This window comes from Amblyomma mixtum, chromosome 1, assembly GCF_055824585.1.
Source record: "Amblyomma mixtum isolate Tamu chromosome 1, ASM5582458v1, whole genome shotgun sequence".
Taxonomy (NCBI): domain Eukaryota; kingdom Metazoa; phylum Arthropoda; class Arachnida; order Ixodida; family Ixodidae; genus Amblyomma; species Amblyomma mixtum.
The window spans coordinates 41,795,315-41,808,350 of NC_143012.1; the positions used below are offsets into that span (position 1 = coordinate 41,795,315).

Genomic DNA, 13,036 nt, shown 5'->3' on the forward strand with positions numbered 1-13,036 from the left:
CGTTCACATTCAGTTTGCTGATAAACACTGCCTCTGTTACATCTGAAGGTCTTGAAGGCTACAAAGGTTGATACAAACTTCATGCTCAAAATACTTGCTTCATAGCCTTGGCTGTGAAAATTTGTTATCCACTTTTTCATACGAACTGACCTGGCACAATGCCACAGTGATTGTTTTTTTTTTATTGAAAATGGTGCCAAAATGGTCATTTAGTACCCGTGCTGCCATCAGTCAGCAAACCAAACAAGTTCTTTGGGTGATCTCTACTCGCCGGACACAGCAGGAAAACAAGCAACAAGCTCAACCAGTCATGAGCCAGAAATTAGTCTGCTTATGACGAGACTGGGTAGCTCAAACCCACTAGGGAATTGAACAAATTCTAAGAGTACTGACGTTGCAATCGTAGATCACTTCTTGTATCAAGGCATGAAAGTTTATTTTCATTTTAACTTTATAACTGCTGAAATAAGCACGTCTAACAGCGTCTTCCTTCTGAGCAACTTTTTTTCAAACTACAATCTGCTGCGAGAGGCTATCCTTGGATACGCTGCCAACACTTGTGCTCATGTCGAAGAACTGCGTGCATACTGGCCTGTTGTGCACGCACAGCGCCTGTAGCAGGTCTTCCTCTTCGGCCAAGAGTTCCTTTATCTCGTCTCTCGACATTTTCGGTGCCATGTTGCGGACCATTCGTGTCGCTTCCTCTCGGAGGACGGCCACTGTTCTTGGCAAACGACAAGTGGCCACAGTTGGAGTCGGGTGCGACGAGACCAGCTTCAGAATTTGCACCAGTTCGGACAGTGCTTGGTCTTTGGGCAGCTGCGTGATTTCTGCTTTGCAGCCTGGAAGCAAAAACGGACATCATCGAGAGTAGGTAATAAGGGAGTAATTACTCATTGGCATCCACCCGAGCACAGCCATACGGCTACAAAGGAAAGCTATACAGCTTTCTCAGAAACTTCGTAGCTAAAGAAAAATTCGTCCTGGTCCGGGGTTCGAACCCAGGACCACCGCTTCACCGGAGCAGTCGCTCTACCAATTGAGCTAACCAGGACGGCAAGCTTATGGTAGGGCGAGAGCGAATTGATCAATAACTTGACCAACACAGTTCCCACTTCGAGTTATTGATCAATTTGCTCTCGCCCTACCATAAGCTTGCCGTCCTGGTTAGCTCAATTGGTAGAGCGACTGCTCCGGTGAAGCGGTGGTCCTGGGTTCGAACCCCGGACCAGGACGAATTTTTCTTTAACTACGAAGTTTCTGAGAAAGCTGTATAGCTTTCCTTTGTAGCCGTATGGCTGTGCTCGGGTGGATGCCAATGAGTAATTACTCCCTTATTACAAATCTACTCCACCTTGGGGGATTCCCCTAAACTTTTGACCAACAACGAGAGTAGGCATGTCACAAAGACTTGTGTTGAAGTGCCACATACAGACACAATGCTCTGCAGTTGCAACCACAATCGGCCTTGCAAATCAGAAACTTTCCTAATCGGTCATTCAAAAAGCGTTTGTTGAATTGCTCATCCACAAATGCAATATAGTACAACAGTGTTTTGCAAGCTCCTCACCAATGCCACTTCCTAAGGGTGACAGACCCAGCTATGCGCTCTCGCCAGTTTTCATAGATTATCTTTGCCACCTAAATAGTCTGCGTAAGCATGAAGAAAGCCAATTCGTCTAATCTGCAATGCAAAACAACTAATACTAACAAGTTTTTACAAAGCTTTATACAAATTATCACAGTGGTTACAAAGTAACATAGAAACACAGAGATTTGTAAAGAATCTCTATGGATCATGGTATCATTTTTTTTTTCCCAACAATGCACAACGAAGCAAGAAACCTAGAATAAAATACTATTACAGGCGACAAAATACAGTAAAACCTCGGTAATTTGAACTTTGGTAATTCTAAGAACTTATGTGGTCCTGTCGTTTCTAATGTAAATTCGACCAGCTAATTCGAACTTGCGATCTGTGCCAGCCCAGTTAGTTTGAAGATCTGGGTTGCTATGCGGGAATGCCCGATCTGGATTTCACTGCAAACCGAATGAAACAATTGCTCGAATCGCTCTTCAGCATTGCAGAGCGATACTGAAGGTTTGATGCGCAAAAAAAAAAAAAAAAAACAGCCTCAGCTACTCCCAGCACGAAACCACTCCATGGTACGCCTCGCGGACCACCAAAGCGTGTGCCTGCAGAGGAGAAGACTCACTGGTATCAAAACGCCGCCTAAACCAGCAGCGTCAATGCGTGTCCCGTGACACGACTGGTTCAAAGTCTCGTCAGCTTGCACCATCTCTGATTACTGCCAGTAATTGGAAAGCTCATCCAATAGAGGTAGCGGGTTTTGGAACCAATTTATTTTGCTGTGCTCGGTTAACTCGAAAACCCGCTAAATGTGAATATTTTTCGCGGTCCCAATGACTCTGAATTGCCGAGGTTTTACTGTACGTCCACATGACTATGTCAAAGGACACTGCTATACACACTGTCTGAAAAAGCCGCTGCGGTGGCTCAGTGGTTATGGCGCATGGCTGCTGACCCAAAAGATGTATGTTCAATCCCGGCCGCGGCGGTCGAATTTCAATGGAGGCGAAATTCTAGTGGCCCGTGTACAGTGTGATGTGAGTGCACGTTAAAGGGGCACCGCGATGATTTCCTCGGTACCAGTTAATGTCATTAAATGGGTTCATCATGCTTTCCAGAGACCAGAGCAAAAAGAATTATTGAAATCGGAGCATGCAAACGAAAGTTATTCCACTCTGAAAATTCGAAATGAAAAGCTCAGACGAAAACGCACTTCACTCGCCCATTTCACTCACCCAGTACCAAGATTGGGCGCTACCAATTAGAACCGCGCCTGGCGCACACGCAGCGGAAGCATGCATGCAGTTGTTGCTTTGTCGGGGCTGTAGACATCCGCTCATTTTGACGGCGTCTTCCCCCCGTGTACGCGACGCCGTAGTCAGGGCAGGGGTGACTAACAACAAAGGAAGCTCCCCGAAGTTTCTTTTTTAGTCGGACTGGAAGGCGGTGGGCAGTAGCCCTCCTCCCCCCCAAACTCTACTCCGGTCTCCTGTCCGGCCTTTCTTGTCGACTGGCTTTTTTTTTTCGCTGCCGTCTTGGTATGGTCACGGCCGATCTTGACGCGCGAGCTTTCTGGTTTGAGCCAAGGTTTTTTGAACAGCGCTGGCTGCCACGAAGGTTTGAAGCGGAATGGAAAGTGTCGCCCCTAGCTGTATTCTTGTTAGTTTTCATTCGCTTTCCCTGCTTCTTTCCAGTTTTTGTGGCATGCGAAAAGCTTTCAGTACTCAGAGACATAATATTTTGGATTCATTTCGCAACTATAAAGGAACAATATGCAAACTGGACGCCCAACCAATGAGAAAGGCAGCGCCCTATCTGGATGCCGCTTCATTTCCGCTGCCGCAAATGGCCGCCGCGTTGCGACACCATCGGCTCGAAACAAGCATTTCTAGCGAAGATTAAAATATCAAATATTATGATTTCGGTGATCTCATTGCGCGTTCGGGACTCAAAATGTCCCTTACTCTGCATACAAAGAATAAAGACCCCATGCTTTATCTACGTCGCAGGGCACCTTTAAAGAACCCCGGGTGGTCGAAATTTCCGGAGCCCTTCACTACGGCGTCCCTCGTAGGCTGAGTCACTTTGGGACGTCAAACCCCCATAACAAACAAACAATCACTGTCCTAAAATTCGCTGCGTTTGCTAACAAAGAAGGAAAGACCCCTCAGTTGTGTGCCAAAAGAAAGTGTGGCTATCTGTTGCGCACACTCTGAAAATAAATTTGAGCAGTTCGCTTTCATGAAACAATACTTCTGCGGTGACTAGGCTCTGCAGCAATGCTACTGCGCTCCAGCTTAGTTAAAATGCCTTTCACGTGATCCTAACGTGGATCCTGAGAGCAAAGTCATTCCACGCACCTGCCACGATCCTGACGTGGAAGCCATTGCAGGTGAGAAGCGGATCCGTCACGTACAGGATTCCAGAAGTGTCCCGGGACTCCTTCTTCATGTTCAGGAGTCTGTTCCATAGTGGGTCACCACCCAGAATGCTGATGTAAGAGAGACAGTTAACAGATGTATTGAATAACGCACAGAAATATGTAGAAAATATGTTCAAGTCACAGCAGAGAACCGGTGCATAAGTCGTGGCTTTTTTTTTTTTGTCATGGCATGCTAGTGTCATTACTTAAAGGGTCAGTCTACTGAATTTTATCGCCCATATTTTCTTTGCGGCAACCGATAGCTCTTTACTCAAATTACCGTTTAGCCAGCTGTGGTGCCAAGAAGTGCGGTAGAACATTTTAAAATAGAATTTATTGATGTGGGAACACATCTGTGTGAGATGGTAGTCTCATCTGGCAACCATCTGGATTTCCGCCGCGCGGCGACAAACATAGCAGCACCCGTCGAAGCCGGACCTCTCGCTTCGGACTGAATTCTCGTTGTTGCTGCCTTTTTCAGTGCGTTCACTGGCCATAAATGGGGCGCCGGTCTTTCGCTTCGTCTCATCTCGCCTATACGAAAACATATAAGAGATCAATTTGCTTTATTTTAATAATTAGAGTGACGATTCTGCCGCTTCTAGGCTTAAGTGGAGAGTCGGTTTGTTTACAGGAATGGTTCCCGTCCTGACAGCCAGATGGCGCCACTAAAGGCTGAGTTTATTTTTGCGTCTCTGCTAGTATACGCTGAACTAAAAGTGGGAATGTGTCTGCGTTTTGCGTATGTGTAACTATAAATATTCGTGTGATTTACAGAAAAAGCGAGCGGTGCACCTTCTACAGTTTACTAGAACAAAACGTGCATTTCTCTGACATTGGGGCATACAAATGGTACGTAGTATATTCACTTATGCTTCTACCAAAAAAGACTACCACCTTCTTGAACAAAATGGAGGTTTGGGGTCGCCACCATGCATTTTTACGCGACTTTTAACGCCGAAATAAAATATAAATTCCTGCCTAAACCGGGAGCAGTTCCCTCTTTATTGATGTTAGAGGGTGCCAACTACCAGAATATGCCATTATTTATACACTCATCTCGGTGAGTAGACTGAACCTTTAAGACAAAGTATGATCATTGCACTTCGTAAATTTTTTCAAGTACAAGCACGAATTGCACAACCTGGGCCTCTCCTTGGTTCCTACTGCTGTTGAACTTCGCTTATAACTAAGCCGAAGTGGCCCTGCAATCTGTTCGTTATAGTCGCTGCTTCATTGTAGCCACATGAAGACCTTGGCCGCAACTGCCGCATGTGAACAAGCTTACATGCCGCCATGTAGAATGAGGGAAACATGGCTAGCATTCAGTGTGCTACAATGTTTCTTAATCGAACCATCAACACATGTACCAAGTGCCCCTTTCAATGCACGTCCGTACTTTCCACGGTGCACATTCTCTGGGCCTAGAAAATAATTTCTTAGATGTCTCAGACGACAGTTTCATCCTGCAAGGCGTGACTGAAATTTATGTAAAAAGAGTTGTTTGCAGGGTGGTGCAATTTACATGATAGCACGACGTATACTCCAGAAAATAAAGTAAATGTGCAGAAAAATTTGTCATACAGTGTTGCAGTATACAAAGTGGCTCAATTCAGTACTGCAACATCATCAATAAACCTTTGGTTGCTTTAGAATGAAAGGCTTTTAACAAATGTTGACAGATCACCCTAGTCCCGAGTTCTTTTAACATTAAGGCACACAACAGTAAGGAGAAAGAAAGTGTGTCAGTTACTCAACAGTTCATCAAATCTCTAACTTCAACCACAACCAAAATTACAGAACTACGCTATGGTGAACTCATTGTAAAGCATATTACTCGCGGTTAGTAGCTGTGGCAAAAAAATCTGGAACATCATAGTCTACAGGCTTTTATGCACACCTTCCCCTCAGCATCTGGGATTCAAAGTTCAGATTTTTTTTTTTCGTTTTTTATCCTAAAGCAGTCATTCACAGATTCACAGAGGACTGCACAGTGCACTCGCAGGCTAGATCCATTGGAGAAGCGACAAAGCTTACCTAGGAGTTACGCTGACTGGGGGGTCGGCTTCCTCCGACGGAAGAGGGAAGGTGGCCATAAGCCTCCTGAACGTGACTGCCTCACGCAGCCGTGCGGTATTCAGCGTGCAAAGTCTGGCTTTGTGCCAGACGACCCAGGCATCACCGGGGCACCCCTGAAGTGGCCCCACCAGGGTGGTGTCCAGGCTGGCCGGTTGCTGGCTGCACCAACAAAGTGACCTTATAGCCAGCTAATGCGGTTTTTCTGCAACCAACGAGTGACAATGCATCTTGCTGTACATTTTAATTATTCTTGTAATAAGAGAGTAATTACTCATTGACATCCACCCGAACGCAGCCATACGGCTACGAAGGAAAGCTAAACAGCTTTCACTTATTGAATTCAATTATTCTTGTATTGTGTTGCATGTTAGATTGCACCATTTTTATTAATTTGATTGATTGATTGATTGATCAGTCAATTGATTGCTTGATTGGTCAACTGGTCAATCATTTAATTGATTGATTGGTCTATTGATTGGTTGATGTATTGATTGATTCATTCATTGGTTGACTGATTGATTGGTCGATTGATTGATTGATTGATTACAGTATAACTAGTACACTGCTCAGAGGGCAGTAGTATTGTACAGTGGAGACAAATTACATGTAAACAATAATCCACCAACCGACGTCATATCAGAAGAGACAGTTTTTGATGGTTTTGCAGCGAAATTACCAATTATGCGTCAATTTCTTGCTTGTACCTTAAAAAAAGTATCCAGGAACACCCTTATCAACATTTTCTAGCCGTTCAATCTCTCTGAATCCTTTGTGGCCTATGTTTATTCGGAGGAGCTTCTGTTGCATCCCTGAATGTCGTACGTCACAATCGGCTGGTTTCCTTCCACAAAAAGGACACTATGCATCCACTAGGAAATCACGAAAAAAAAAAGAAAAAAAAAGTTTAAAGAGTCAATGCATTGACACATGGTTGGCCAAGCTTCGGGGCCACTGCCTGTAAGCCTATTCACAAATCCTGGCCGTTAGAGCAGACGACTGCAGCACCATTACGCACGTCAAACTCTTCCGAACCAAGCAGCTGCCTTTGGCTGCAAAGTTCGCCGGTTCATGAAGAGGTAAGCGGCTGTGCTTTTGCAAGCACAATTTTCTCCTGTTTTCGGACAAAGCTTCACGACAAACTCCTTCATGATCACTTCGGAGTGCACGTTACCCTTAGGCTAGCTCCAATGCGTGTAATCTCAAAACTGAAGGCGGCATGCTGTACTGGCCATGATTTGTAAATACACTGCCTGCATTGCAAAATTGTACCACATGATGGTGGGCTATGTATTTTTATCCACTGCATAAGTAAGTGCTTTACATCAGCAAACTCTGCGCATAGAATAGCAAGCTTGCACAGCCCAAGCATGTTACGCCATTCTGGGCACTGAAACTCCCTTGGATGTCCTGTGGACATCCATGGGACATCCAAGAGAATACTAGTGTTCATTGGGAAGTAACTGCTTCAACGCAACTTAAGCTCAGCCTCCATACTGTGTCGGGATGTAACAGCCTTATTCATCACTGCAATGACACCCATTAATGCATTAACACCACCAGCATAAAACAGTCAATTATCACTACATTTGATTCCCTCAACACATCATCACCATATTTGATACGCAATGTTGTTCATTGGTACCTAATGTTTTATACACATGTTCGTTCCCACCATTCCACACTCAAGAGGGAGAATAAGGTGACATGCTCCGTCTAAAAAATCAAAACGAAAGCACCTGAGGTGACAGTAGTCCTCGAAACACTCCTTGAGAGCCTGCATCGAGAAATGCAGCTCCACTTTCTTCCAGTTTGAGGCGGCAGGTCTTTGCACACCACTGTCTTTTGTTGGCTGTTGCACACTTGCTGGTTTGTTGCTGGAGCAAACAAAAAGAAAGATTTTCCCAGATGATCCACAAAAACACCACACTTCTGTATCAGTGACTTGCACATGCAACCTATAATGTTTTCCATGCAGCATCCTTTACTACTCATTGAGAGCATCTAAGCAGTAGCAATACTGCATCATGATTCTGGCATTTTATGTCCATAAACTCGGTATTTACCAGGCTTGTGGACCACTTCCAGCTTGTTTTTCATAGTCCTGTCTTTCATCAGGAGTCAAAGATGTCCATCCTTCTTCGAGAAGATTGCTAAGTTCCATTAATGGCATTTCTGGAGCCTGCGATAGGACTGAAAAACAGAAAAAACAATTAAAGGGACATAGGACAACTGTATCAATTTTTTTGTTTGTTACCAAAATCCAATAGTTCGGTGTTTCGTGGCTTCGCTGCCACTTGCCTGAGCAAAAAAGACGCATTTATTGCTAAAAGGTTTGGATCAAAGTAGAAAAAGTTTTTCCCCGCCACTCTGATTCAATCTCTACACTCTTCGACGATGAAATAACCGAAAAGTGACGTAAACCGACATAAATGTGGATTCTGTGATTGCTACGAGCGAGTGGTGCTGCCTAGCAGCAGCTGAAATGCAGACTACCGCCGGCCGGATGTTGAAGGCCTCTATCAGATGTCGCTACCATTGCTTCATTTACACTTGCACTAGCATTACGATAGATCTCGTTCCCGACCCCGACAGCGAAGTTCTAGCGAAGAACTGCAGCCTGCACTTCCCAACCCAACCCCACACGGCGTGCAATGCTTTTGAGGGCTGAGGCAGCAGGTCCGGCATGTCCAGCAGGATAGCCCGAGCACCAAGGAGTCAGCACCAAGCCAAGCAACTGGTGCAGAAGCTGTCACTGCTAAGCTTCATTAGTGCTTCACTAGTGATGAGTGGAGACTGGTACGTACGGACATATCTAGATTCTGTAATAACAGTCCTCATAGCAATGGTTATGTAAACCAGCATCTTAGTGTGTTTAAGTGCTGCAAACATATTGTTACGTGGCCCGAAGTCTATGTCGGCACAAGGACGACCGGAGCACAGGGTACAGATCACAGCTAGCACCGAGCGGCAAGCGCGCACACACCGGGCACTTCCTCTGCGTCGTCTTCACGGAGATTATCCGTTGCATGGCCCCCCGTCTGAAAGGCACCGTCTCGGTGCTCATCAGGGCAGTGAGGAGGACTGCAAGACGTAGGGCTTGAGGCGAGAGACGTGCACAACATTGGTCTGATGCTGAGAGGACGTGGCACCGGGGAAGGCCGGAGCGATCTCGTAGGTGACTGCGGTGACTTGGCGCAGGACACGGTACGGGCCGATGTAGCGGGACAGAAGTTTTTCAGAGAGCCCCACGCGGCGAGATGGCGACCAAAGCAAGACGAGGGAGCCAGGGGTGAAGCAGACCACACGGTGACGGCGGTTGTAGAATTCCTGCTGAGAGGTCTGGGAAGCGAGGAGCCGGGAGCGTGCGAGTTGGCGAGCGTGGTCAGCGCGGGTAATTGCGTCGTGGGCGTATGCAGACGGCGGAGCAGTAGAAGTGGGAAGCAGCGTGTCCAGAGGCAGCAGGGGCTCGCGGCCATACAAAAGATAAAAAGGGAGTAACCGGCAGTGTCATGGCAGGAGGAGTTGTAGGCGAAGGTCACATAGGGGAGAGCGGTATCCCAGTCGCGATGGTCCGGAGAAACGTACATAGCTAGCATATCGGTGAGAGTGCGATTGAAGCGTTCTGTGAGGCCGTTCGTCTGTGGGTGGTAGGCGGTGGTGAGCTTATGTTTCGTAGAGCACGATCGAAGAATGTCAGCGACAACTCTGGACAGAAAGCATCGGCCTCGGTCGGTCAGAAGTTGACGGGGAGCTCCATGATGTAGGATAAGGTCGGTCAAAAGAAAGTCGGCAACATCAGTAGCCGTACTGGTGGGCAGTGCGCGTGTGATCGCGTAACGGGTAGCGTAGTCTGTGGCAACAGCTATCCATTTGTTGCCCGAGGCGGATTCCGGAAATGGTCCCAAAAGGTCTAAGCCGACGCGATGGAAAGGTTCGGGTGGGACGTCAATGGGCTGAAGCAGACCGGCTGACAGAGTGGTGGGGCGTTTCCGGCGCTGGCACTCATCGCAGGCAGCAACATAGCGGCGTACACAGCGGTAGAGGCCCGGCCAAAAGAATCGACGACGCACGCGGTCGTAAGTACGGGAGACACCCAAGTGACCAGCAGTGGGAAGATCATGCAGCTCTTGGAGGACAGCAGTGCGAAGGTGCTCGGGGACAACGAGAAGGAGGTCTGGGCCATCCTGGCTAAGGCTCCTGCGGTATAAAACTCCATCACGGAGCACAAAGCGGCGCATCGGAGGGTCGAATGGGGCGGTGTTGAGGCGGTCGATAATGGAGCGCAGCTCGGCATCGCGGCGCTGTTCTTCGGCCATGTTAGCGAGGACAGAGAGGGAGCACAGAGCATCCACGCTGTCAGTGCCAAGATTGTCACACGGGCCAACGGGGTAACGGGAAAGGCAGTCGGCATCGGCGTGCAAGCGGCCAGACTTGTAGAGTACAGAGTAATGGTACTGCTGCAGGCTCAGTGCCCAACAACCAAGCCGTCCTGTAGGGTCTTTCAAGGAAGAGAGCCAGCACAACGCATGGTGGTCAGTGACAACTGTAAAGAGGCGGCCGTATAAATATGGGCGAAATTTCCCAACAGCCCAGACAAGAGCTAAGCACTCGCGTTCGGTAATTGAGTAATTCCGCTCCGGGGCAGAGAGGAGACGGCTGGCGTACGCGATCACACGGTGCTCTCCGGATTGTCTCTGTGAGAGGATAGCGCCGATGCCGTAGCCACTGGCGTCGGTGCGAACTTCAGTGGGAGCGGTCACATCGAAGTGGGCGAGAACTGGCGCGGTAGTAAGCTTCGATATCAGGTTGGAAAACGCTTGTGCCTGGTCGGGTCCCCAGATGAAGGTGGTGCCTTTCTTCAGAAGGTTGGTTAGGGGGCGGGCGATGTCGGCGAAGCCTTGAACGAATCGATGAAAGTAGGAGCAGAGCCCCAAGAAGCTTCGGACGTCGTTAGAAGAACGTGGCTGGGGAAAGTCTTTGACGGCTCGGATCTTCTCAGGGTCAGGGTGGACCCCCGTATTGTCGACGACATGACCCAAGATGGTGAGCTGGCGGCGCGCGAAACGGCACTTAGACGAGTTGAGCTGCAGGCCGGCATGACGAAAGAGGGAAAGGATCTGGGAAAGGTCAGTGATATGAGTGGAAAACGTGGGCGAAAAGACAATGACGTCATCGAGGTAGCACAGGCAGGTGGACCACTTAAAGCCGTGCAAAAGGGCATCCATCATGCGCTCGAATGTGGCTGGCGCGTTGCATAATCCGAAAGGCATAACTTTGAATTGGTAAAGCCCATCAGGTGTCACAAAGGCGGTCTTTTCACGGTCCTGGTCGTCTACAGCAATTTGCCAGTAGCCGGAGCGAAGATCTATGGATGAGAAAAATTTGGCACCATGAAGGCAGTCAAGGGCGTCATCGATACGCGGCAAGGGGTACACGTCCTTTTTGGTGATCTTATTCAAGTGCCGATAATCAATGCAAAAACGCCAGGAGCCATCCTTTTTCTTCACAAGTACGACGGGTGAGGCCCAGGGACTGTGCGAGGGTTCGATAATGTTTTTCGCGAGCATTTTAGTAACTTCCGCATTGATAACTTGACGCTCGGCGTGAGAGACTCGATAGGGGCGGCGGCGGATGGGAGGGGCATCGCCGGTTTCAATGCGGTGCCTGACGGCGAGAGTTTGGCCCAGCGTCGTGTTGTTGACATCAAAAATATCCGAAAAAGATTCGAAAAAGATTCGAGAAGGGCACGAAGCTGGGCAGTTTGGTCGGGACTGAGGTCGGTGGCCATCATGGTCGTGAAGGCGTCGGGCGACTGAGGAGACTGCCGGCGCGGGGTGGCAGTGTCGTGAACAGGGGTGTTGGCCAACTGAGCGACGTGGCAAGGAGCGAGAGGAGATAGGGTAGCCAGGCAGATGCCGGACGGGAGCACTTGAGAAGAGACGCCGAAGTTGAGGAAAGGCAGAGAAAGGGCGTTAGCTTGGATGGTGGCGATGGTATGAGGTAGGGCAACGTTACGGGTCAGCAGGAGGTCAAGGTTGGGCGTAACGAGATAGTCGCCATCAGGAACTGGGCGAGATGGGGTAAGTGGAACGAAAGAGGCGGTTCGGGATGACAGGCGAGCATAATCGGTACTGTAGAGTCGCAGGGATATATCGATGGGTTCTGAATCCAGCAGTGGAAGTTCGAGGTGTAGGACGCCATCTGAGCAGTCAATGAGGGCGGAATGGTCAGTGAGAAAATCCAAGCCAAGAATGAGGTCATGGGCACAGGTGGTCAGCACGATGAATTGAACCGGTATACTGTGGCCGCCAATGGTAACGCGCGCGGTACACGTACCGACAGCAGGCGTGCCACCATCCGCGACACGCACACGGGACATTGCAGGCGTGAGGACTTTGCGTAGGCGACAGCGGAGGGCAGCACTCATCACTGATATTTGAGCACCAGTGTCAATCAGGGCGCGCACAGGAACACGGTCGATAAAGACGTCCAGGAGATTTGGTCGAGAGGTCGAGAGAGGATTTGTGGTCCGGGTCGTTGATGCAGCTTCACCTCCGGGAGCTGCATCATTTAGTTTTCCAAATGGGAGCGGCTGGTTGAAGGCGACTGTGGGGAGCGAGAGCGGCGGCCCTGCGGCGACGGAGAGCGGGAGAATCGGCGTGGAGGGGGAACGGCTGCTTCAGATGGTTCGGACGGGGCTCGGGGCGAGAACGTGCGGGTCGAGGTAGAACTGTAGAAGGAGGGGCAGACGTTGCGGGCTGGTGAAGACCATGGACTGCGGCAATGTCGGGCGATGTGGCCAATGCGAGAACACCGGAAGCAGATGGGGCGGTCGTCTGCCGTACGTCACTCATTTGGATTGCAATAACGCTGCGGAGAATAATAGGTGTGACGATAAACAGAGAGAGGTGGCTGGGGGGTGTCCGGGCTTCTGACGGTGCACA

The 13,036-nt window shown here is 48.8% G+C and overlaps 1 protein-coding gene across 1 annotated transcript in view; it reads right to left on the reverse strand.

Annotated features, from left to right (window-relative positions):
* Nucleotides 1–411: 411 nt before the first annotated feature.
* The window catches only part of LOC149366119 (PMS1 protein homolog 1-like), a 30,390-nt gene continuing 17,765 nt past the window's right edge, over nucleotides 412–13,036 (reverse strand). Inside the window, exons 9-13 of the mRNA XM_089569645.1 lie at nucleotides 8,156–8,282; nucleotides 7,829–7,966; nucleotides 6,051–6,251; nucleotides 3,952–4,082; nucleotides 412–842 (exon numbers count right to left, since the gene is read on the reverse strand). Of these exons, the coding sequence (XP_089425771.1) occupies nucleotides 508–842; nucleotides 3,952–4,082; nucleotides 6,051–6,251; nucleotides 7,829–7,966; nucleotides 8,156–8,282 (932 nt within the window). The 3' untranslated portion in view covers nucleotides 412–507. The remainder of the gene's footprint in view (nucleotides 843–3,951; nucleotides 4,083–6,050; nucleotides 6,252–7,828; nucleotides 7,967–8,155; nucleotides 8,283–13,036) is intronic.